Source organism: Pocillopora damicornis, chromosome 11, assembly GCF_964200805.1.
Source record: "Pocillopora damicornis chromosome 11, jaPocDami1.2, whole genome shotgun sequence".
NCBI lineage: Eukaryota > Metazoa > Cnidaria > Anthozoa > Scleractinia > Pocilloporidae > Pocillopora > Pocillopora damicornis.
The window spans coordinates 20,608,503-20,635,902 of record NC_142680.1 but is presented as its reverse complement, the minus strand read 5'-3'; the positions used below and the strand labels follow the sequence as shown (position 1 = coordinate 20,635,902).

General features: G+C 38.3%; 1 protein-coding gene across 1 annotated transcript; it reads left to right on the top strand.

The window, feature by feature from the left end:
* The first annotated feature begins 3,636 nt into the window (after positions 1–3,636).
* Positions 3,637–19,688, top strand: LOC149038126 (uncharacterized). Its single transcript, XM_089187181.1, has 6 exons — positions 3,637–3,722; positions 6,210–6,361; positions 7,145–7,306; positions 7,566–7,643; positions 14,885–14,952; positions 16,377–19,688. Exons 2-6 carry the CDS (start codon positions 6,265–6,267, stop codon positions 19,686–19,688), a joined length of 3,717 nt encoding a protein of 1,238 aa, XP_089043307.1. The 5' UTR covers positions 3,637–3,722; positions 6,210–6,264.
* The last annotated feature ends 7,712 nt before the right edge of the window (positions 19,689–27,400 follow it).

The window sequence follows — 27,400 nt, the reverse complement described above, 5'->3', positions numbered from 1 at the left end:
TTGAGATCCTAATGCTGCTTTTTTCTGTTTTTAACCCCAGTTGTCGAGAGCATATATATTAAATGTAATTCAGGCTAAGTTGAGTTGATGGCTACTGCTACCTGTTGTAGTCATCTTTTTATATGATAGCGTTAAGACAGAAATTTAGTAGCAAACATTTCTTCACATCTTTAGTGGCTATGGAGAGGATTTCAACTGAAGTTCCAATTTGTGGACGTTGAAACAGCTGACAAAGAAATTACTCAGGATTTTAATGAAGACTAGTTACGAAGTTCGCTTTAAGCTTCAGTTACTTTACAACAAGAACATGCACTGTGTATTCCGGCTGTATGTAGATCGTAGCAGAGGCACAGCTGCATGTATGACCACCCCGTGGGGTGTGCTTCCTAGTTATAGGTCACGATCACGACCGAACTGACTATTGACTATAGCATTTTCTATACAGTTAATTACAATAATGGGGTCGCACATTTTCGAAATTTTGGGGGTATGATAAGTCTAAGAAAGTAGGGATTAAATGACGGAAAGTTCGCAGTTAGAAGGTTGTTACCAGCACGTATTACCAAAAGTGACTCAGATGGGGTCGATAATTAGCCACAGAATAGACTATGATAGGGTAGAGGTTCTGAAAAGCCAACGGCAGATGCCCCACAAAAATTGACTCAAGCAACCTCTCAATTTATCTTATATTTTTTCGTTTACAGGTGGTTTTGGCGTTACCATCATGACAGCCTGCCCCGAAATATATCAGCCACAGATACGGAAATCAGCCAAAATAATACTAATCTGGCCAAGACAACGAAATTCCTGTTATGCAATGGTCTTCAGTTTGTTGTTGCTATGGCAACTAGTTAGGGCACTTCCGAACATGATTCGTGATGTTGCTTGCATCAGGGTCCAATCCACCGCATATCAGTGCAATAAAATGCCGCTTTGCCTTTTTCAGAACAGCTAACAATAGTGTGGCTGGCTTCGCTGTGTATTTTCACCGCTGGCTCAGTTGTTGCTTTTCGGAATGTGCTACAGTTCCCCGGTCACAAGGCAATTCTATATCAGCTCATGTTTGTTCCTTCATTCGTGACTTTGGTTCTTCTTCTCACCCTCTCCTTGTGTCGATACATCAACCTATTCATTTCTATCGAGTCTTCTTCATCTTGGGTCATAATTTTTTTTCCTCGATAGTAAGTTATATTCTCAAAAGTTTAGCTGTAGGATTTCTAATTTACACCGATGGGCGGCCGTCAACGAAAAAAATACAAAAATATAATTGGTTGGTAATTAGTTTAATTGTCTTTTGGAGAACGCTTGATCTTATCTTAAGAGATTTATTTAAAATACAAATGGACAAGTCGCCTTGTTTAAAAATGTTTATACAATTCAGGAGCTGTGTAGCCAACCTTGTTTAACTGATTCAAGAAAAGCACGAGTGGCCAAGTGTTAACTGAAATGGTTCCGTGTCAAAATGACAAACGGTTCAGCTAACTGTACTTTAGTGACTTGACACAAACGGTTCAGAGTAGTGTGAAATGGCTTAAGTTATCGGCAAATGGTTAATCGTAGGCCGCAATGGTTTAGTATCGAATCAATCTCCTCACCGTAACGTGAAACGGTTTAGCGTGACCTCAAATGCTTTAGCGTGATGACAAATGGTTTAGTACAAACCGAAATAGTTTAGTGTTACAACAGTTGGTTTACGCCGTAACCGCCAAAAATACAAAAGGGAAATAAGTAAGTCAAGCTTGAAGTGAAATAATCTATGTGGGGTCTGACGTCACAACCTACGTCATTCAGATCGAATTTGGCGCGAAATTCTCCAGAACGAGGTATTCGCCAGGCCGTCCACTCGATGTTCACCACAGGAAAAAATTATTTCTGTAGCCTCGTCGTCCTTGTCCACTGGACTCAAAGAGCCTAACTCCAGTAATAACCTTTTTCACATTTGTCTATTTTAGCTTGTTAGCGAATAAATTCATACCCTCATCATCTTGCCGCAATATCAGTAAGTAATAAATGATATTTCGGAACAAAAGGAATAACAAAAATACAGATAAAATGCATCATTTTACGCGACAGCACATTTACCGTCTAGACAGCAAGAACCATAGCTGGGAAACGTGATAAAGCCATTCATTGTTTTAAGACGACGAAAGTACAACTAAAGGGCGCCTAAAAACTATATAGTTTTTATAGTTTTGAGGCGCCCTTGAGATTCTTATCCTATTCAGTTTCAAGCTTGACTTTTCCATTTCACTTATGTATTTTTGGCGGTTACGGCTTAAACCAACTGCACCAACCGCTGTAACACGAAACCATTTCGGTTTGTAGGAAACCATTTGTCGTCACGCTAAACCATTTGGGGTCACGCTAAACCATTTCAATTTACGGTGAGTAGATTGATGCGATACTAAACCATTGCGGCTACGATTAACCATTTGCCGATAACCTAGGCCATTTCACACCACTCTGAACCGTTTTTGTCAAGTTACTGAACCAAAGGACAGTTAGCTGAACCGTTTGTCATTTCGACACTGAACCATTTCAGTTAACACTTGGCCACTCATGTTTTTATTGAATCAGTTCAACGAGGGTGGCTACACAGCTCCTCAATTGTATAAACCATTTTTTGTTTGAATATTTCATTTCACCAAATGCGACTTGTCCGTTTGTATTTTAAATAAATCTCTTAGCATAAGATAAATCGTTCTCCAAAAGACAATTAGACTCTATCTGTTATTACAAACCAATTCTATTTTTGTATTTTTGGCGATGACAGCCGCCCATATGTGGGCTCTTCTTTCAAATTCAGTCGGAGAATTTCCGGCTTCAAGCTTGCACAGATTTATGGGCTAAGGAACTCCCTGTTTCATTTTCACAACGCGCCGTTAAAATTCTCCGTTCCATGACATAGCTTTCGAGTCTTTCTTAGTACTTTCTCTGTCTTAGTGACTTTGAAACGGGTCTGCCTAATGTGCGAGCCAGCGAGTCATGCGAGTCACTGTGCGAGCCATGCGAGTCATGCGAGCCAGGTTGCGAGTCATGCGAGCCAGGGTGCGAGCCATGCGAGCCAGGGTGCGAGCCATGCGAGCCAGGGTGCGAGCCATGAAAAATGAAAAATAAAAATATATCAAAAAACAACAACAACAAAAACATCTGTCTCTAAAGACTACAAAGAATGCGTGACTTCGATAGTGTTATGTAATCTATACAGTACTGATGTTATCTGAACATTGATAAATCGTTTTACTACCAAGACGCATCTTCGAAGGTATTTTTCTTCGACATTTTCTCTCCTTTCAAAACATAATATAACAGATCTTAAAATAAATAATTAAACAAATAAATAGCACGAGATAAATACAGTTACATCACGTTTTAGAATCATCTATGAAATTAAAACCGTCGCTACATGTCGCTAGTGTCACTCGTGTCATGTATCATTTAATATACAGCGTTATGTAATTTTTTCTTACGTTTAAATTGTGGCTCGCATGACTCGCATGGTTTTTCTTACGTAAAAACCGTGGCTCGCACCTTGGCTCGCATGGCTTGCATGTTTTTTCTTACGTTAAAACCGTGGCTCGCATGACTCGCATGGCTCGCATCGTGACTCGCATGACTCGCTGGCTCGCATATTAGTAAGACTCCTTTGAAACGTTTTCATGACGGACTGAGGAAGCAAGGTCGTAAAATAGTCAAAGGTGCCTTCCATTTCCGCGACAGAGGTAAGAACGCATGGTTGTATCAGATTATTGAGTGTAAGGTAAATACTTTTATTTTAAATTCTTTTTAGTTGAGATTTCCTCCTTCAAATGTTTCTCATCTTTCCGAACTTTCTCTGATTTCCGACAATGAAAGACGTTCCTGCAGTCAAGTGACGACGATTGCCAACTTTTACTTTATTCTGGCGTGTATTAATTGTATTGCCGCTTCGTGTTAGTTACAAGCTTATTAAGCTGAGCTTGTTTGAACAAGTTACAGCTGTCGAATTCACAAAAATTCGCAAGCAATGCTAGGCATTTACCTTGGACAAAATAAGTAATTCGGGAGAGTTACAAAGGATATCCAAATTATCGATTTGATTCAGTAAAAGCCCTTTTGATCGCAACACTTTCAGTTTCGTTTGCGTGTCATGCGGAGCATGTACACAATCGTGTTTAGCACTAGCTTTCATGTCGGGCTTATGTGCGTATTAACTTAATTTGCTCCCGTATTTACGATGCATTTGATCAAAAAGCGATAAACATTTTCAGCGTATTTCATGTGTTTATGTTTATCATTTTATACTGTAGTTTGAAAGAGATTTTTTCTTTTCGATAGACAGCTTAGATTGTTATACTGATTTCCTTGTTAAATATTGAGACAAGTTGATTTTTCTTCAAATTCAGCTAGTTATTTACTGCAAGAGTCCTTTCAATTAACTGCATTCGAGTTTTAGGAATCCAATTCATCAACTGGTAATGATTGATTAGTGTCTGAGTGAAGTTTTACCTTTTGTCATCTGCTAATCCACATACGATCAATCAATAATCATATCAACTGAATGTTTCCGATCAATTGTTTTTTTTTTTTATCAAAACTGGTTTAGTTCTGCATGAGGCTGCATGCATCCAAGTATGTGTTTGTTGATAATTTATGTTGTTATATGGGAAGGTAGTTTTGGGATAAATGTAAAGTTCTGATTGGTTCTTACTTGGTCAGGATTTTGCCACATAGACCATCATTGCACCATACAGAAAATTATAAAACTTATAAATTCATTGTAAACTAGTTTAGTCCAAGTGACATTGGTGCATGACAATTACCCTGCTCTCTTGAGGGGTTCTGGGGAATATTGGCACCATGTCATTCCTTTTCTGTTACAACCTTGGGCCAATATACCTCTGTAAAGCCCTGGCAATCAGCTGGTTATATAGAAGTTTGTGGTGGTTTTTGTAAAAGCGATATACACTTACAGGCTATTTTGAATTCCAGTTCAATTGACTTCCTTGTTACTCCACATTTATTAATTTTTTTGTACATGAAGACAGCCAGCAAAGATTATTTGATATTTAAAAAACAACCAGTCATGATTATTTGGAGAATTAAAGTTAGCATCAAAGACAAATTAATTTTGTGCACAGAAAATGTAAATATGGAATAACTGCAAAAACAATTAGTTAAATATACATATACTAATAAAGCAAAAATGTCAGCACCTGTACCAAATTGAAATCCATTTCAACATACATCAGCATGCATAAATGTAAATATTTCACTGTCTTTCCTATGATAAAGTGAAACAGTTGAACTAACAATCACCTATACAAATATGGGCATCAGCTCAACTGTAGGAAATTGAATAAATGAAATACATCTTTTATAAGTTTTGACCAGTAATCCCTATTTAAAAATCAAATATGAAAATTTTACTTTGGCGTTGTAAAATTAGTTTCTTATGAGAAACAATTCAGCATAAACTCTCTCCTCTTGCGGAGACATGGTGGTCTTATGATTAGTGAGGTGGACGCACGCTCAAGAGGTCTGCATTTGTAGCCTGGCCTGTGCTGGACTCAGGGTCAAGAGGTCTGGGTTCCAGTCAATGTATTGTGTTCTTGTGCAAAACACTTTACTCTTACAGTGTCTGTCTCCACCCAGGAGTATAAATGGGTAGCAAAAATTAGTTAGGGAAACCTAATAAAATGCAAGGGGGGTGAAAGGGGGGGGGGGGAGGGATAATGGTGGAATGGACTTGCATCCTGTCCAGGGTTGGGTAGTAATACTCCTAGTTGCTTCATGTAAGGAAACCAGGATTAAGTAAAGCTCAGCCCCTGGACGGGCCACTTTTCAAATCCAGATGTGACCTAACTACCTACCACCTCTTAGTTTGAATGATTTAAATTGCTACTGTTACAAATTATATAAACTTGAAACACACAGATGTTGATTTTTGCCCAATTTATTTCAGTCAATTGCATAGCAATGTCTTTGGTAAATCTTGAAATTTATTGTAATGGGAAGTGAATTACTGTTTATTTAAATATTAATGCTTGTTTTCTTCAATGTATATATCTTTTGTTCTTTTACTGCTTTAAATATGCTATTAATATTAATCGCTTGTGATTTTGTGTCTATGTATCCCTCCCATTCTCAGGAGGGAAAAAATATTTAGTTTACAATTGGGTAATATGTTGAGCTAATTTTTTACCATTTGCAACCATCTTTTTTTTCAGGCCAGGATGACTTAAAAAAGCAACTTTTTGAAAGAAGCATCCCCTTACAGTTGCTATGGCTAAAGAAAGAGGTCCAATTAAGGTTCCATCTGAAAATGAAGACTTACCTGACAAAGAAAATGCTCCAGATTTTGATGAGGACACTTTACGAGGTGAGCTAGGTTCAACTTTGGCTTCATTCACTGTTAAAACATTTTCTATTCCACCAGTTTTAAGAATGTAAGCAGATGTGGAGAATGATATTAATACACTGCATGACCACCTTAAAGGATATTTGGCCAGTCATGAATCTCTTCTATGATTAAAATATGCTGTTCATTGACTGAGAGGATCCATGACATATTTGTTATTTTCTTTTCTCAAATTTCAAAGCAAGTACACAAAGTTATAATAAGTAAAGACTTTATTTGATCATCATATAACATTCATTTTGTAAGTTTGCATCATAAGTACCATCATCATCATCATCATCATCATCTTTCCATTATATTATGCAACATTAAATTGAAAGTTTCAACTTCCCCCAAGCAACCAATTTCCAGTAGAGTGCAAGTGTTATATCATTGAATATGGAGGTGTTTAACCCTTGACACCCTAACATCAGTATCCATATTCTCCATACTATTCTTTATATGTTCCTTGTGGTACTGAAAAAGAGAATTCATTTGAAGATCAATGCTTCTTAGGTTGGTGATCATTTCCTTTATTCTCATGAGCTTAGTGAATGATTCAGCAGTATTACTCCAAGCTTTTCAGGGGATGGGTCAAGTCAGGCAGGTGCAAAAGTGGCAGCTGGCACTAAAGGAAAAATCTGCAGATTTTAAATCTCCAGATCTTGGCAGCTCTGCTTATGCACTAATTAACTACAACCACAGGTAATTATTAACTACAACCACAGACTTTGACACAAATTATTATTATTTTTTTTTTTGCAGCCACAGCTGATGTTTATAGAAATGAGGGTAATGAGGCCTTCAAGAAAGGAGATTTCATCAATGCTATTCATTTTTACACAAAAGGAATTAAAATGAACTGCAATGAGAAAGAACTGAAGGCCAAACTGCACAACAACAGGGCTATTGCACATTTTAAACTTGGTAAGATGATGAGAGCTTTAATAGGCATTTTTTTCTATTTTGAAGCTATTGAGTTGTCAGTAGTAGTTTTCTGAAAAAGGTGATAATTTTGAATGCATGCCCGGAAAAATTTAGATCTTATCTTGGCCTCTCAAATATACAAAGAAGTAACCTCTTACGCCAGATATCAATGAGCATCACAAGTTTTTCCCAAAATTATAGTAATGGTACTTGGTTTGCATCATGTATGGCTAATCAGAGATATTTATTTCAATAACAGGAAATCACCAGGATTCACTAAGGGATGCAGAAGCAGCCATTGAGTTAAATCCAACTTTCCTCAAGGCAATTGTGAGAGGTTAGATATGTTAGCTGTGCTATAATAATACAAAAGAACTCAACACTCTAAGGTTAAATCTTGTCTCAATTGACTTTAATTAAGAGGTTGAGACCACCCTGATGTACATTTGAATCCAGCTCTTGACTGCTACGCCATTAATTTCCATTAATCATGATAAGAACATTATTTTTAACGGTATGAAGAACTCAATGCGGAATGCAAAGCAAAATTTCAGCATGAATATTTTAGTTCCTTAAGTCCAATGAGTCACAGGTGTCAGATATGTTAAGAGCGTGTCCACGAGAGCACCGGGCAGTCGTGCTACAAGTCATCTCACCGATTTCAATGAAACTTTGGCAGTTTAAAGTGTCTACCCCAAAACTCAAAGAGACAAAACTGGTCTCTGTTCTGGTTCTTCCGGGGGGAGATAGACCACCCCCGGTTTTTCTTAGTTTTTACCAAGGAAATCGCTTCAAATAGGTAAAATGTATGAAGCTCTCACGGCGATGGTATCTAACCGATTACTTTGAGGATTTGCACACATATTTTTACATCCTTAGTTAATGTCTGCTGCGAGTATCAGTCAGTTTGATCGACGGCTTGTCAATCAACAGAGGCAAATATACAATGGTGACTTTGGTTTTAGACTTTTTAGACAAATATCTCCCTTTGCCAGAAAGCTACAACACTAATCCTAATTCCCCTTAATAACCCATCATTTCATCTCTGAAAATCATCAAAAAAATCTTTGGGCACTACCGCATTTTTGTCTTGGATGCCTTTTAAAATCTGCGACTGTGACAAGTTTCTCTCAACTACACCTGTCACGCAATTCTTGCTCTAGGCGGTCACTTGACAAAATAAACCTACATTTTTTAGCTCTTTATACAAGATGATTGATCAAGAAAGGTGAAAAATGTGAAAAGCTTTCGAGATTTTTTGTAGGAATGGAATATCTCACGTTTAGAGAGATGCATGTAAACGAAAAATCAATGGGAAAATCGTAGCGTTCTTTCTTCAGTCGTTTATTACTTTGAAGATTTGCTAAAATCAGCAGATATGGCTTTTGTACGGCACAAAACATTCATTAGTCTATAACATGATTGTTAAACATCATCATTGCTCATTTTATTTCATTTGCTGCGTGTTGGTTGATATTACTAATTTTTCCAGTGTGCTACAACTTCGGCTTTTACAGACGAGAAATTCTGCGCTCTCGCTCGAGAGCAAATATCAATAGTTCTATCGGACTAAAAACTGTGCTTCTATCCCGAAAATAAAATTAAAATAGTGTTGTCGTTGTCACTTACCGCCATCGAACATTTCCATGCAGAACTCCGCTAAGCTAACATCTGTTGTGTGACCCGAAGACTCTTAGTAGGAATTATTCAAGCGCGTTGTTCATGCTGTCTGCTAGATAACAATTTCAGAATAATCTGCAGATCTCTATGATTATTTGCCTGCTTCGATCGTAAAATATCTGCATATTTTTTTCAAGCATTCTATTACTACACATCAATCTACATCTCTCTAGATCGAGTGTTGCCGGCGTTTAATTGCGTGACTTGTAAGATATAAGAATCTGAGCCAGTGATAATTTGACGAGTAGCCTTCCTGCAAATTTCCCTTATGAAATCCCAAGACATAGCCAGTTGTTTTCGTGAGAAAAGACAATAAACATGAGACAAAAGTGAGATGCAAGTGTCTTCTTTTTTTAGCTTAATAGCAGCTTTACCCTCTCCTGCAGTCTTTCGTCTAAATTTTGCAAGGTCTCTCCTTATTTTCTGCCTTGTTCGGTCAGTTTCGAATTCTGAAGCTAGATCATTGGCATTGGCCTCTCCGTCCTTATTCATATTTACAGAGGGGGACCTCATCAATAAACCCGGCTGAAGTATCGAGCGATTTCCTGCTGTATCAACCGGTCAGTCTTAGACAACATTTCTGGCTGGTGTCGTCTCTTAAACTCGATATTTGGGAAATCACATTAGAGGCGGTTGCCTTACTAGTTTCCTCCCTTGTCCAGCACACGTTTAGGAGATAATTCTCTGCTTTCTGAGAAAAGGTGGCTGTTTTTTGTGTTTTCCAAAGAGCCCATCCAAAGTCCTCTCGGCTAGTTAAGGATTGTTCGTCAGAATTTTTACCTGAGGTCCGACCTTGAACGTAGCCATCCCCTATAGAATGGCGAGCCGGTCTTAGTCCATTTCCTCTTGATCTTATCCTAGGCGGAATTTTTTTTGTCGGCCCCATTGTGTTTGTCTTTGTCAGGGTACATTTGGATGGCAGCCAATGACTGAAACGTCTTGATACATCCTTCTTTTAGCAAGAATATCTCGCTTTCTTGTTCCGTCTATGACGGATTGGGTATAGCTCTCGCGATGACCCGCGTTCAGAAATCTGTGCACGTTGCTGATAACCACCAGCTTCTACGATTAGTTTGCTGAAGGTTTCTAATGTGACGAGCCTAGTGAGACCCTGAGGTGCTTCAAACTGTGCCAGTTGGTCTGCGCTATAAACTTGTCGCAGTTCTTAAGTCAGAGGGAGGATCGCCCACCTCTATCTATGTGAGCGCCTCTACAGTACCTGCGTATCCCTAACAATCATATGATATAAAGTTCATCTCAGTCACAAATCAACAGTTAGGAAAACTGATGTTCAGATAAGCGCTCTTCTTGCTCTTCTTCCTTATTCATTGCCGACTCTAAGATAGCAGCTACAGTACGCGTTCTATTTAGGTTTACAGTCACCTTGCCGCAACCAGGAAGACTCGCCACCAGCTTTGATTTCTTCTGCCATCTGCAGATTCATCTCTCTCTCACTTTATGTCTCCGATTTTTATGAGGAGGATACTGGCATTTACGAACCCGAAGGTCTGAATCTCACACCAAGTTGTACACGATATTTGAGGTACATCGTGAAATCGCGGCCTTCGTAATCTCCAAATAAGCCAATACGCGCTAGAATAAGCTCCATCTCGGACAAAAAGCATGTTTGGGATACATCGACGTCTCTCAAATGTTTTTTTAAAGCTGTATACCCACGAATTTAGAGGTGTGAGCTGTTACCGTCCCTGGCCAGCGCGAGAAAAATAACATTTGGTTCTACAGTTAGTTGCAAATGAACAAGACAACTGCACCATCTTGACTTTATCAATTAAAGTGTTAGATTGAATTGAGGGCTTTTTAGACACTCGATTTCTTATGTGACATCACTATGAAGACGTAATACAACTGATACACCTACACTACATAGGATTAACAATGTCTGTTGCGCTGTTACGAGAAGGAGGAGAATATTACCGGAAGTGTAAACTCTTTTTAAAAAGAGTTTCAGAGACGTTTCAGAGATGTCTATCTTTGATCCGCTGTCACAAAAAAATGACCCCCACTTAAATTTACCAGGAAAAATGAACTTATCAACTCCTTGCCGAAGAAATTGGAATTCATTTGACCGATTCGCCGGTTGTTTCAATTTTGCTTTTTCCTCGGGCTGCTAGGAAACAGTTCATAAATTGACTATTGAATAACATGTTTTGAAATACCGTTCAGAATTTGCCTTTTTTTTCTGCGTGCAAATCAAGGGTAGGCAAAGTTTTTAAAACATTTGACTAGAATTTCATGGAGTTCACGTCGATAATTTTCGACGGCCAGAGTCAAGACGCGCCAAGGTAAGCGACATCGCCCTCTAGTAAAATAATTTTCCTAAAAACGCACATTTTTTTCATCATTGTTATCAAAGCCCAATGATGTACCTAAATTGGTACTTACGGTATCAAACCATTGATTATGACAGGGTGAGCTTAGTTTTTCTGTCTAGGTCGACGTGACTTCACATTTAAAGCATTTTTGACGGAACAAACTAGTGAGCATCACTGCACGAACTAAGAAAGTAAAAACTTGAATTTATCTCCCACGCGTTTCGTCTGACAATAGTAGACTTTATCAAGGATTTTTTTCAAGTAGGGTAAATAAGCTTGTTCATATACAAAGAGTAAATAAGTTGTCTCTTTGCTATTGAAGCCAGTGGATAGAATTCGCCAGGTGCGCCTACGGCGTTATACATGCGTGACATTTTCCGGAAGTTACATGTACGAGTACGTGATCCGTTTGAGGGTCATAGATTTAGTGTAAATATTTCACTCCTCAACATCACCCAATGTCTCTAGTTTGCAGAGGTCTTAGAACGTTTCATTATATGGAGTTGCCTTCTGCGGATAGAAGACTACAAGCGAATTTCTCAGGCGTAATTGCCTTTGATTTCTCAATTGATGTTGTCGCAAACACAGTTTTTGGGAGTCACGAGACAAAAAACTAATCAGGACGTAGTGTCATGTTCTAATGGAAATAAATAGCAAATAAAAACACATTTTCTTGAGAAATAAAGTCACAAATGACGGGGGTTCTCTGAAACAAATAGTGAAAGAAATATTGACTTTTCATGGCCTACTTCCTAATCTGAGGGAACGTGCTGAGGGAATAAAAAAAACATAAATGCGTGATAATGCAAGCAAGCGAATGAAAATACAAATAAAGAAAAAGGAGAAAACATAGGAACCCGTGTTGCAGCGTGCAGATATCTTTTGAACCAGACCTACACACATAAGCCTGACACCAGCCAGAGAAACTCGAAAGAGTCCTGTATATGAACTAGCTCGCACGTGCAAACAGGAAAGGCCATGACAATCAGCGAAAATAATAGCAAACATCGCCAGAAATCAAGGACATTTCGAGCCCGCTAACAATTATCGGCGGTATATCGTATTACACTCCGGAACAATAGAATATCAAGAGAATTCAATATGGCGGCGATCACGGCTCGATCTGCAAAGAAGAGTGTTTCGTACCATGACTTATACAATTTGAGCACCGCAGATCTTCTATTTGATGAAAAGAAAAAGAAGAGAAGACCTGCAAGTAAATCTTTGGGATTTTTCAAGGCAGAGCGATGACATGATGTTAGAATTTTGATTTGCTTTAATTAAATTTTCGCGCTAAGACTACTGAATTTGCATTCAATGCCTGGCATATTTTTAGTCCGAAATTATTAACCCGAGAACTAATTTATTTCCCTGCAAGAACATAAACAAATATGGCCGACGATTCGAAGATCAGCGTTGCTCGTGTTTAACTATTTCAGTTATAGTTTTCAACATGGCGTCTCGTCACTTACTCAACATGGAAAATAAGGGATATTCTGGCGCGTTGGGAACTTTTTTGATGAGAGGAAATGGCAATTTTACAGGATATTTGGACGCTTCGAACTCTGTAGCAGTCAATTCGATCGAGAGCAGTTGACTTTACTGATGCACTTTCCTGTAATAGGTGAGTGTTTGGGATGGAGAACGACGGGTTTGGAAGAACTGTATGGCGACCTAGGTCAATAATCAATGACAAAAGAACTGGCTCGGGAAGTAACTGGTTTTTATTTATCGAGTCGCTGTGAGGTTTGATTAATAGCAGAATCAGTACTGAATATGTCTCGATCGAGAGCAGACGGGACCATGAGCTCCTGATTGTTATATTTTAGAAATTTTACACATTTTTATACAGTTTCTTATATTATTTGTACGCCGTTATGGACGAAATGCGCAGGCACGGCAGCCATCTTGTCCAATATTTCTGCTGATGTGCAGATGATATTTGCAGTCAAAAAACAGGAAAATAAGATAACAGAAGGATTAGGATCTTTCTAGAAGTGTCTTCTTGAGAAAAAAAGATGAACAATTTTTACTTCTCATAAAAGGTCACGCAGTGACCCTACAAATACCATTCCTATACGTGGAATTTCTTGATGGTGGAAAGTGAAAAAAAACATTTTCCAGTCTTATTTTCTGGAAACATGGCGTAGTTAATGAATTTATGGGGCTATTGATATTTCCTAACAAAAAAGGGGGGCAGAGTTTCCCGTCATTCGCGGTATGGAAAAGCCGAAGTTGTTACACTCGGGAACTTGTACGTCAACAAGCAGACGACATGTGACTTTAAAATCTCCTCTCCTGTTACAATTTCCTTATTCTAAACTGTGCGATAATGATAATAGACGATCAAAGTATAGGCTAATGAATGTTTTGAGAGAAACTTGTCACAGTCGCAAATTTTCAAAGGTATCCAAGACAAAAATACGGAATCGCCCAAAGATTTTTTTGCTGATTTTCAGAGATGAAATGATGGGTTATAAAGGGTAGTTAAGATTAGTGTTGTAGCTTTCTGGCAACGGGAGATATTTGACCTCAAAGTTGTAAAATATTTAGATGAATCGAAAAGTCTAAAAACACCATCGTATATTTGCCTCCGTTGATTGACAAGCCGTCGATCAAACTGACTGATACTCGCGGCGGCCATTAACTAAGAATGTAAAAATATGTGTGCAAATCTTCAAAGTAATCGGTTAAATACCATCGCAGCAGAGCTTCATACATTTTACCTATTTGAAGCGATTTCCTTGGTGAAAACCAAGAAAAATCGGGGGGTGGTCTATCTCGACCCGGAAAAAATCAAAACAGAAACCAGTCTGAAATTAGAAGATCCTCGCAGCTAAGAACACTACTGAAACTAGTAGTTGTAAGTAGGACCTGAAAAAAAATTTTCAGTCCCGTACCACGAAAAATCACATATTTGCACTGCGGTGGAAAGATGAAATTAGAAGATCCTCGCAGCTAAGAACACTACTGTTGTTAGCTCAATTGGTAGAGCGCTGCACCGGTATCGCAGAGGTCATGGGTTCAAATCCCGTACGGGCCTGAAATTTTTTTCAGGTCCTACTTACAACTACTAGTTTCAGTAGTGTTCTTAGCTGCGAGGATCTTCTAATTTCATCTTTCCACCGCAGTGCAAATAAGTGAATTTTCATATATCTAAAATCTTCAGAAACCAGTCTGTTTTTTCGAGTTTTGGGGTAGACTCTTTAAACTGACATCGGTGAGATGGCATGTAGCACGACTGCCCGGTGCTCTCGTGGACACGCTCTTAAGTCACTATCTAGCTGTTTTGAAAAGAAGGATAAGGACTTACCTAACTTTTAGTGTTTTGTGGGAGTTGTTGATCCCGATTTAAGTGTTCTTAGAAGTTTCAGTTGTCTGTAAAGCTAAATAAACTTAGCTGAAACCTAATAGGGCCTGTTTATTCTTTTCCGTTTAGTTTTTTTGTATTGTTCTGTTTTGTCTTTTTTTTTTCTTCTGGTCTGTAATGATTTCAATGGTTTCAGGTTCTTTTCTCAGAATTGAGCTACAGTAATAGTATGCTTCTTTGTGTTGTTGCCTACAGGAGCCACTGCTTGTGTTGAATTGAAGAGATTTGAAGAAGCAATCAATTGGTGTGATAAGGGACTAGCTGTATCCTTTGATGGAATCTTTCATTTTTAACCGTGGGTATAATGGAAAAAGTTTCCATGATTTGATGTTTCAAGGGAGAAAATACAAAGAAGGGTATTAATTATGATGGGAACTTGTCAGCTCATATACTTTAAGTGTGTGTGATTAAAAACATAGGAGAAGTTATTGCCTCATGACTTATTAATGAAATTACTCCTTTTAGCCAATTTGACTTAGTTCTACTCTCCATGCCAATAACTGGTACAATAGTTTAAATAACCCTTTAATTTCTCAGACCAAATTTGTAATTATCCTTACTGTCAACCATAAAATTCTTGTAACGTTAGTACAGAGAATTCAGTATTGCATCAACTAACTATTTTCAAATTGATAATTTTTTTTTTTACTCTCAACACTTATCTGATTGATATTGTATTGCTATTGTAAGGAGAAATTCTCTTTTGGTCACTCACGCGAGTTAAAGGTTAAGAAGACTAATATTCTTAGATGATGATCTCTCTAAAACAAGCCAGAACAAAAAGCTCAGTAATGTTTACATATCTTATGCAGATTTTCTTGCCTTTGACCTTTTTCCACTACTTAGAGACTCGGAAACTTTCGTTGTGCTTTCCTATGGTCAAGACATGTATTTGTCTTATAGACTCATTTCTTCCACTGCTGTAAAACATTTGTCTGATGTTAAAGCTATATTAATTTAAAAATTGAGCAAGTGCTGCTCAGTTTTTGGAAACTAGGGATTAAATCTAGATATTTCGCGTTAAATTTTGAGGCTGCACACAGAGAAAACATTTTTTGAAGTGTAGATTTACTTCATAACTGACTTTAAGACTGAATGTTAATAAATCATCTACCTTTCATGCAATACCCTCCTAATGGGCCATTTTATAGTTGTGTACTTAGTTGCCAAGCCTTTGATTTGGAGTGAGGCTGAAGTTGACTTTGTTGTGATAGAGACCAGTATCTAGAAACGATAATAACAAAGTAGTTCGTGTAGTGTGATCGTCCGGGTGAGTGTAGTTCTGAAAAGAACTGTTGTTGGTGACTGAAGTTTCGACTATCTCTGCGGTAGTCATCTTCAGAGTCAAGTGAGGAGTAGTTGTCAGTCGATGATGTTATAAAGTCTGGTCTGTTGAACGTGATTGGTCTGTTTAGCCGTGATGTGATTGGCTGGAAGACTCGTGTAGAGTTTGTTAACAGTCATTGGTCGGTTTCGATCCGTCTGTTGTTTGTTTAATAACAAAGTAGTTTGCATTTAAAAAGCAGAAATGTTTTTATCATAATAAGGTCACCCTTAATCATGGCTCTTGTTCAGAGATTTGGGAACCAAGCACGCAAACGTTAAAATGCACTATTACATATCAATATGATCAGAAACATAATCTTTTTTGTTTTTTTCCACATTTTTAGCCCTTAACATAAAAAAGATTGACAAAAACAATAGGATCTTGTTGTCATTAAGACTTCAGTCTGTCAGTGAAGTGGGAGAAAAGTCCATGGAGGAAAAAGATCCTGTTAGTCATAACCATGGTAGTGCAACTTCAGGTGATGTCAAGAAAGTCATAGATATCTATAATCAGGAAGAAGCAGCCATAGAGTACCTCGACCTATATCTTAAAAAAGCTAAAGATGTAGGAGACAAGCCTGGGGAGGGTGTTGCTTATGGCAGTCTTGGCAATGCTTATCACCTTCTGGGTGATTTCAAAAAAGCCATAGAGTACCACAACCTACATCTTAAAATAGCTAAAGAAGTAGGAGACAAGCATGGGGAGGGTAACGCTTTTGGCAAACTTGGCAATGCTTATTTTAGTCTGGGTGATTTCAAAAAAGCTATAGAGAACCACAACCTAGATCTTAAAATAGCTAAAGAAGTAGGAAACAAGCATGGGGAGGGTAGCGCTTTTGGCAATCTTGGCAATGTTTATTTTAGTCTGGGTGATTTCAAAAAAGCTATAGAGTACCACAACCTACATCTTAAAATAGCTAAAGGAGTAGGAAACAAGCATGGGGAGGGTTGTGCTCATGGCAATCTTGGCAATGCTTATCTTAGTCTGGGTGATTTCAAAAAAGCCATAGAGTACCACAACCTACATCTTAAAATAGCTAAAAAAGTAGGAGACAAGCATGGGGAGGGTGGTGCTTATGGCAGTCTTGGCAATGCTTATGGCCGTCTGAGTGATTTCAAAAAAGCCATAGAGTACCACAACCTACATCTTAAAATAGCTAAAGAGGTAGGACACAGGCATGGGGAGGGTGTTGCTTATGGCAGTTTTGGCAATGCTTATTTAAGTCTGGGTGATTTCAAAAAAGCCATAGAGTACCACAACCTACATCTTAAAATAGCTAAAGAAGTAGGAGACAAGCATGGGGAGGGTGTTGCTTATGGTTGTCTTGGCAATGCTTATCACCGTCTGGGTGATTTCAAAAAAGCCATAGAGTACCACAACCTACATCTTAAAATAGCTAAAGAAATAGGAGACAAGCATGGGGAGGGTGGTGCTTATGGTAGTCTTGGCAATGCTTATGGCCGTGTGGGTGATTTCAAAAAAGCCATAGAGTACCACAACCTACATCTTAAAATAGCTAAAGAAGTAGGAGACAAGCATGGGGAGGGTAACGCTTTTGGCAATCTTGGAAATGCTTATCACCGTTTGGGTGACTTCAAAAAAGCCATAGAGTACCACAACCTACATCTTAAAATAGCTAAAGAAGTAGGAGACAAGCATGGGGAGGGTGGTGCTTATGGCAATCTTGGCAATGCTTATTTTAGTCTGGGTGATTTCAAAAAAGCCATAGAGTACCACAACCTACATCTTAAAATAGCTAAAGAAGTAGGAGACAAGCATGGGGAGGGTGGTGCTTATGGCAGTCTTGGCAATGCTTATTTTAGTCTAGGTGATTTCAAAAAAGCCATAGAGTACCACAACCTACATCTTAAAACAGCTAAACAAGTAGGCGACAAGCATGGGGAGGGTAAGGCTTATGGCAATCTTGGCACTTCTAATCACCGTCTGGGTCATTTCAAAAAAGCCATAGAGTACCACAACCTACATCTTAAAATAGCTAAAGAAGTAGGAGACAAGCATGGGGAGGGTGTTGCTTATGGCAGTCTTGGCAATGCTTATTTTAGTCTAGGTGATTTCAAAAAAGCCATAGAGTACCACAACCTAGATCTTATAATAGCTAAAGAAGTAGGAGACAAATCCTTGGAGGCAATGGCCTACTCTTCATTAGGGGGCGTTTTTGAGTTGCAAGGTGGACTGCCAAAAGCCGTTAAACATTACCAAGCTAGCATAAACTTATTCAATTCCTTGAGAGTACTTCTAATATCTAAAGATGAGTGGAAAGTTAATTTTCGAAATCAGCATCAAGTGGCGTATACGGGTTTGTGGAGAGTTCTCGTAGAACAAGGTAATGTAGATGAAGCCTTATTTGTTGCTGAGAAAGGACGAGCTCAAGCTCTGACCGACCTCATGGAATCCAGTTTTTGTGGTGGAGCAAGTCACTACAAGGGAGAAGATGAAGATTGGGCAGTTTTAAAAAACGTTCCATCAAACACTGTCTTTCAGGCAGTGGACAGAGCCAACGTCAATCTTTGGGTTGTGTCCGAAGGAAAACAAGTTCAGTTAAGACAAAGTAAACTCAAAGGTTTTGTTTCAGAGAATAGTGGATCTAGCCTGTCCTTTGAGGTGTTCATGCTCGGTGTCTATACACAACTTGGTGTTCGTTGTAATGTGAGATGCGAGAATCGATCTTTAGATGCTTTGAGGGAGGGCCGTTCGAAAGTGGATGAAAAAACCAAAGAAGCCAAGCCTCAACCTCACGTCCAACAAGACGGATGCTTGAGCACTTTGTATGATATCGTTATGAAGCCGGTGGCGGACTTGATTGAAGGGGATGAGCTACTCATTATTCCTGATGGACCCCTGTGGATAGCTCCTTACGCTGCATTGAAGGATGGTAATTCTAAATACCTGTGTGAATCGTTCACAATCCGAGTCGCTCCATCGTTAACAAGTCTTAGACTCATTGCCGATTGCCCAGATGATTATCACAAAAGCAGTGGTGCGTTACTTGTAGGAGATACGTGGGTATCCGAGGTTACTAACAGCGAGGGAAAGAAAGTCTTGGAGCAGCTTCAGTATGCTAAAAAAGAAGTAGAAATGATCGGAAAAATTCTGAATATCTCGCCAATCACTGGCAGACAGGCCACGAAACGTGAGGTGTTGAAAAGACTCAGTTCCGTTTCCCTAGTTCACTTTGCGGCACACGGATGTATGGAAACTGGCGAAATTGCTCTTACACCTGACCCAGACCGAATATCTACTGTGCCAACGGAGGAGGATTACATTTTAACAATTGGAGATGTGTTGAATGCTCAACTTCGGGCCAAACTTGTCGTGCTTAGTTGCTGCCACAGCGGCCGGGGCGAGATCAAGGCTGAAGGTGTAGTTGGCATTGCGCGCGCTTTTATGGGGGCTGGTGCTCGGTCTATTGTGGTGTCCCTGTGGGCGATTGATGACGAGGCTACTCTTGAGTTCATGAAATACTTTTATCAACAACTTGCAGGAGGTAAACCAGCAAGCGAGTCACTGAACCTGGCCATGAAAAGCCTCAGAGAATCAGAGAAGTTCTGCGACATCAAACACTGGGCGCCCTTTATGCTGATTGGAGATGACGTCACTCTTGACTTCAAGGCAAAGGAAAGAGAAAATTTGAATATGAAATCACATAAATGAAAACTTTTTATTTCATCTCAAAATGAATGACGCAGGAACTTGGAAGGTTTAAATGCTTCTCCATTTTGGCGCTTTTTGGCTATTTTTCATTACTTTTCAATTTTTTGTTAAATGAAGCTTGAGATGTGTGACTTTACTTTGGTGAAGAAATAAAACAGACTATTTCAGTATTTTTTGTTCAGTGTAATTTCTATTTTTTTACCTTTACAAATTTAGATGCTTGCGAAGAGAACAAGATGCAACAAGGCTTCTGCTGTTAATGCCTGAAGTTGTTGAAGGCGACTACGAGGTGTTCGTCTCGGCAAAATGACACTCAGATCTATTCCTTTATTGCAATCAGTTTTGTGTAAAATAATTTAAAGGTTTTTTTCTTGTACACAACCAGGAGCTTGTCCACCGGGTTTTAATTACGTTGATACTCTAAGCTTTTGATAAGCAAAGAAACAGTTTGTCATTTGCAAAAGGTGGCGAAATTTTAATTTCAAAAATGTGATTTGCAAAATTCGCAGCCATATGTGAATTGATCTTAATGGTTTTTCTACGTCATAAATTACTTTGTTGCAATTTGCAATTATCTTTACAAAAAAATTGATTATTATTTTCAACTTTTTTTCAATCCATTTTAATGCAATCTAATTCCATCAGTGCCAAGATTGCCATTCTAAGCTTAATTTGAAGAAGTAATCATCAGAGATGATGTTGTTGAATTTATTGACCATATGTTAGAGACATTAGACCTATTCTCAGGGGTGTGGCCAGCCTCTAGTCCCGTGGGCCCGGTCTACAATTGTTTTCCGCCCGCTTGACTTTTCTAATATGACTCTTACAAATGTTAAGACAAAAACTGAAATTTCTCAGGAAAAAGGCCTACAACAAGTCAAAGAGCTGGCTACAACGGCCTGCTTTCAATCAAACGAGTTTGATCAATTTTAGTCCGTTTTATCAAACACTCATCAGTTTGTTTTAGAGAACGACGACAGAGACAAATTGTCCATGTAATCTAAACAAGGAAATAGCGAAACAGAGTTTACTTTAACTGAAGTTTCCATTGCTGTGACTTTTAATGTAGGTGACATGGAATTTGTTGTTTTCATTAGGAAAATATTTACGTCAATAAATTAGGGAAACACTTGAAGTAAGCCATGTAGTCCTCAATGGGAATTATTTTGGTGAAAATGTTCATGAATAAATGTAAATCTAGGCCGTAGTTAAAAAGGTTCAGGGCTTCAGGATAAAACTTGCATTTTTTGAAAATTTCCTGTTCAAATTTTTTTCATGGCTTTAAATTTACCTTAGTATAATTTGGAGATGTCTGATGATATCTTTCTTAGATTTAAGAATTTATACTTAGGTATTCAGAGCACGCTTTGTAATTAGAACCCGTTATGTGGTCAAAAGATTAAGGTATACTGTATCACAGCTGTTTTAAAAGAAATTTTTGTCAAATCAATGCTAATGTTTGATATATTTTCATAACTACCATTGGTATATGCTGCTATAAAATGTAATAGTTAACCTTGCACATGGTTAAATATGATGTAACGTAGGATTTTAAAAAACAAGCTGGAACAATTCCGACTAAACCTTCTTTTTATGATGTCAGTGTATTTGGTGTGAATTGTTTTGATGCTATTTGTATTTAAAGTTGAAGCTATTTGTTCATTTACCTTAGTTTTAATTCATTAACTCATTAACTCCCAAGTTGTGAAAAAAAATTCTCCCAACTGATAAGAATGTGTTTCTCTGTCGCTTGATTCTGAGAATTCGATGAAACATAACGTTTCTAATGAAAAATAATCCGCTACTTTAGATTTTCTCTATTGTTATTGACACCATCTTTGTCGGTGCATTAATTTTGTGAGGAGAATTTAAGTTATGATCAATCTTGGGAATGAATGGGTTCATTTTAGTGTCTCTGTTTAGCGCGTACTTTACTTAATGCCTTGAACAATTTAATGCAGTTTGTATTGTACTTTTTTTTACTTTTTTGGGTAAAATAAATAGAGAGTGTATAAAATACAAAAACTGCGTTTGTTTTCATTGTCTGTCTCCATATTCTAAGGATTCGCGTGAGATGCAGGGAGAACAGATCCTACGGGGACCTCAATGCTTGTTTTGACCCGCGCGCGCCAAGTTGATAATCTTTGCAGCTGACAGTGTACTGACATTCCATGTTTCAAACCCCCACCCACTTAACAAACGCTCGTCGGCTCTTCGATTGTGTCTCTTTCACTGTCTACCGTTCTCCATATTGTCACACGATTTTGAATGCCGACGGACGTATTCATACTGTTACCTCTGTGCGCCCTTTTTACCTTTTTACACCTTTTCACATTTGTGCATCTCTTTTTTCTCCTTCCTTTTGTTCCTTCCCTTTTTTTCATCGTACTTTTCCTTTATTCCCATTTTTACGCGCACTTCTTTCATCGCCCTCAACTTTATTCTTCTACGCGCTTCATTAGACGCGACTATCTCCTTGTCTGTTTCAGTTTTCATTCGTCTCAATCCTCGCGCAACGTCAGGTCTCTTACAACTCATATACCTCCTTACTTCCCTAGATTAGTTGTTGTTATACTTATTTTGTTCACTTTAGGATGGTGTCCTCTTAGCATCATGTCTAGTAAAATCTTAGTTCTCCTTTCGACTCATTCCCAATCCACAGGGGGTCTCAATTTTAAGTTTCACTTGCCAGTGTTTGCTCTCGTCGTGCCTCTCATCACAGTAGCAGCTATAAAACGAAAGAGCTCCCTCCAAGTCTCTGCGACATAATCGATGCATTTTGTTGGAAACGAGTCCTTCAATATCCAAATTAAGGCTTCTTCTATCATTTGATTGGGAATGGATCAAACTCTGGCCCAGGGTCCACCTATATCGCGAGTCCAAAATGGCAGCAGGCCAATCCACAGACTTCTCCGAGTCGGTAGCCGTCATCTTGGATGTAGACGCAGAGAGGACCTTGAAAAAGTGTTTTGACAAGACAATAATCAAGAAAGGTTAAGTTATTGTAATGCTTCCTAAGAGTTAGTCGATAACAGCCCGAGAGATTCATTAGGAGCAAACACGTTCCGTCGATTATTGGACTCCATGTCTCCTTACGTTGTAGAACAAACTCCTCGAATACGTACGCCTATAAGCCCTCTCCTCCTCCCCTAAATAGCACTATACAACCCTTTATTGCAACTTTTAAAATTATACAGCACAATACAACATTATACTCCTGAGTAGCACTGTAAATCCGTAGAATGAAGGAACTGTGCAGCGCATCACAACAAGTACCCCTAGATAGCACCATTCTTCCCTCTTCCACAATTTACATCACAATACAGCGCTATAAAACAACATGTACCCTTAAATAGCACTATACTTCCCTCTTCCACAATTTACATCACAATGCAGCGCTATAAAACAACATGTACCCCAAGATAGCACTATACTTCCCTCTTCCACAATTTACATCACAATACAGCGCTATAAAACAACAAGTACCCCTAGATAGCACTATACTTCCCTCTTCCACAATTTACATCACAATACAGCGCTATACAACAATATCTACCCCTAGATAGCATTATACTTCTCGCTACTGCAGTTTACATCACTATAAAACGCTATACAACAATATGTACCCCTAGATACCACTATACTTCACTCTTCTGCACTCTACATCACGATACAGCTCTATACAACGATATCTACCCCTAGATAGCATTATACTTCTCGCTACTGCAGTTTACATTACTATACAGCTCTATACAACAATATTTACCCCTAAGTAACCTTGATCGGCATAACAGAATACATATATCGAAATTTTCCACGCTTTGTGTCTTTCTCCGAGGTTCATTAAATACTCGATGAAAACCTTTGCGTCGTTCAAAGAAAACGCAGCATTTTCTAGCGCAGTCGTGACTCGTTTGACGTGAAGACAAAGAGATGGCGAGTTGATTAAGGCTTTAAATTTCAAACTCTTAAAGGCGGGAAATATTTCTGAAACAAAATCATTCACGAACATCACTATTAATTCTGAATAATGTAAACTCGATTCACGTTTATTTTAGATAATAAATTTTACTCTTATTTTGCCAATCATACAAAGAAATCAATAAACTAAGCAATGCCTTCAACAAGACACAGTTACACAGTCGTAAATCTCCATCCTAATCCTCAGTAGAACTATGCTATCACAAAGGTGGAATAATCGCGGGAGAATAACCGCGCTTAAGACCTTCCTATATACCAAGGAATTCGTGCCACTAGATTCGAAATGTGCCAGTAACCTACTTTTACATTTAACGTGACGTTCAGCTAAGATCAGCAAACTGTTTCTTTTTTTCTTCATTTTAAACGATTCCAATCTTAATAGTGGTATCATATTTGCATAAGAAAGCTAATGTCAACTCGAGACTCTGCATTAATTTTTTTTGATGAAATGAAACACAACAAAGCAGAGATACCACGTACTTAAAACACTAACCGTTTAAACATTTTCTTCCACATGACGCTCTTAACGGGCTCAACGAGCTGCCAAAATTCTCTTCAAATCCGTTTTCGTTCGTGTGATAGCTTGACTTCTATTTCGATTTGACAGTTCAGGTCGACAGTTTGACTGTTAAACCTTAAATGAAGATTTGTAGACACCAGCTGAAAAATGGAAAATAATTTAAAGATTATTTCTTTTACCCAACCAGGGGCTTTTCCACCGGATTTTATTTACCTTCATGCTCTAAGCTTTTGATAAGCAAAGAAACAATTCGTCATTTGCAAAAGTTGGCGAACTTTTATTTCCAAAACTTCGATTGAATATGTATGTGAATTGAATATGTGAATTGATCTTAGACCGTTTTCTACATCATAAATTACTTTGTTACAATTTAACTTCATCTTTACCAAAAAATTGATTACCATTTTGAACTCAATCCATTTTAATGCAATCTAGTTCTGTCAGTGCCAAGATTGCCATTTTAAGCTCAATTTGAAGAAGTAAACATCAGAGATGATGTTATTAAATTTACTAACCATATGTTAGAGACATTACAAATACTTTTAGAGGTGTAGCCAGGCTCTAGTCCCGTAGGCCCGGCCTATACAATTGCTTTCTGCCCGCTTGACTTCTACTAAAAGATAATATGACTCTTGCAAATGTTGAAACAAAAACTGAAATTTGTGAAGGAAGAGGCTTACATTTAGTCAAAAAGCTGGCTACAACCCTGTTTTCAATCAAACGAGTCTGGCCAATTTTTGTCCGTTTTACCAAACACTTCTCCGTTCGCTTTAAAGAACGACGACAGAGAGGCTAAAAATTTTCCATGTAATCTAAACTAGGAAAGAGGGACGCAGAGTTCACTATAATTAAAGTTTCCATAGGTGTGACTTTTATTGTATGTGACATGGAACTTGTTGTTTCTAGTACGACAATATTTACGCTCATAAATGAGAGAAGCAGTTAACGTAAGCCATGTAGTCCTCAATGGGAATTATTTTGGTGAAAAGGCTCATTAATTAATGTAAACCTAGTGCGTAGTTGAAAATGTTCAGGGTTTCAGGATAAAACTTCTAATTTTTGAAAATCACCTCTTGAAATTTTTTCATCGCTTTAAATTTACCTCAGCATGATTTGAGGATGTCTGATAATATGTGTGGTTGAATATAATATAACTAGGATTTTAAAGGCATGCTGGGACAGTTTCAACTAAACATGGTTTGTATAATATCAATGTATTTCGTGTGAAGTGTTTTGATGCTAGTTTTTTTAAGTTGAAGATAATTGTTCATTTACCTTAGTTTATACTAATTAACTCATGAACTCCCAAGTTCTGAAGGAAAATTCTCCCAACTGATAAGAATGTGTTTCACTTTGCTGCCGCTTGTTCCGAGAATTCGATGTAACATTATGTTTCTAGTAAAAGATTATCCTCCAGTTTGGATTTTCTCTAATTGTTATTGACTCCATGTTTGTCGGTGTATTAATACCGTGAGGAGAATTTAAATTATGATCAGTCTTGGGGGTAAATGGGTTAATTTAGCGTCTCCGTTTAGCGCGTATTTTACTTAATGCCTTGAACGATTTAATGCAGTTTCTATTGTGCTTATTTTTTTACTTCTTTGTGTAAGAGAAATATACAGTGTATAAAATACAAAAACTGCGTTGATTTACGGTGTCTGTCTCCATATTCTTAGGATGCACGTAAGATGTAGAGAAAGCAGATCCTATGGGGACTTCAATGCTTGTTTTGACTCGCGCGCCAAGTTAATAATGTGTGCAGCTAATAGTGTACTAACATTACATGTTTCAAGCTCCCGTCCCCTTAAGAAAAGCGCGTCATCTCTTCGATTGTGTCTTTTTTACTGTCTATCGTTCTCCGTATTGCCACACTGTTTTGAACGCCGACGGACGTGTTCATACTGTTACATGTGCGCGCCTTTTTTTATCTTTTTCCTCACACAAGTTTTTACACCTTTTCACATTTGCGCATCCTTTTTTTTTTTCTCCTTCCTCTGGTTCCTTCCTTTTTTTCTTTTTTTTTTTCATCGCAATTTTCCTCTTTTCCCATCTTTACGCGCACCTCTTTTATCGCCCTCAACTTTATTCTTCTGCGCGCTTCATAGGACCCGACTATCTCCTTGTCTGTTTCAGTTTTCACTCGTCTCAATCTTCGCGCAATGTCAGGCTTCTTACAACTCATATACCTCGTTACTCCCCCATAGTAGTTGTTATCATGCGTATTATGTCCACTTTGGGATGGTGTCCTCTTAAAGTCATCTCTAGTAAAATCTCAGTTTTCCTTTCGATTGATCCCTAATTCACAGGGTGCCAGTGCTTGCTCTCCTCAGTCCTCTCATCATAATAGTAGTTATAAAGCGGAAGAGCTCCCTCTAAGTCTCGGCGACATAATCGGTGCATTTAGTTGGAAACGAGTCCCTCAATGTCCAAATTAAGGCTCTTCTATCATCTGATTGGGAATGGGTCAAACTCTTGCCCAGGGTCCACCTACATTGCGAATCCAAGATGGCGGCAGGCCAATCCACAGCCGGACTCTACTGAGTCGGTAGCCGCCATCTCGGATGTGGACGCAGAGAAGACCCTGGGGAAGAGTTTTGACAAAACAATAATTAAGAAAGGATAAGTTACAATAGTGCTTAGAGAGATAGTCGATGACAACTTGAGATTCATTATGAGCAAACACGTTCCGTCGATTGTTAAACTCCATGTCTCCTCCAATACGTACTCCTATATGCCCCTCTTCCCCGTCCCTATACATCCCTCTACTACAAGTTTTATCATCATACAGCACAATACAACATTACACCCCTGAGTAGCACTGTAAATCCGTAAAATGCAGTAACTAGACAACGCTTCACAACAATATGTACTCCTAGATAGCACTATGCTTCTCTCTACTGAATTTTAAATCACCATACAGCGCTGTATAAACAATTGCTCCAATTTGGCGCTAAAATAAGTGCTGATATTTGTCCGCGGTCATTTTCTCGAATTTTCTGTTCCAAGATGCGGAAGCTGTGAGCCTCGAGGAACAGATAATATCCAAGGACAAATATCCGTACATATTTTCACGCAAAAATAGACGATATTGCGTTTTTTATCCTTAGAATATTTTGCAACGCACGTGAAAAATGTTAATGAACAGCGTACTAAATTGAATACTCGATGAAAACCTCTGCGTCGTTTAAAGAAAACATAGCATTTTCCAGCG

Bases quoted from the DNA above. Each gene is read 5' to 3' on its own strand.
- LOC149038126 (XM_089187181.1), top strand. From the start codon at position 6,265: ATGGCTAAAGAAAGAGGTCCAATTAAGGTTCCATCTGAAAATGAAGAC. The intron at 7,644-14,884 runs GTTAGATATGTT...TGTTGCCTACAG, and splicing joins CCTCAAGGCAATTGTGAGAG to GAGCCACTGCTTGTGTTGAA. The intron at 14,953-16,376 runs GTATCCTTTGAT...AACATAAAAAAG, and splicing joins GGTGTGATAAGGGACTAGCT to ATTGACAAAAACAATAGGAT.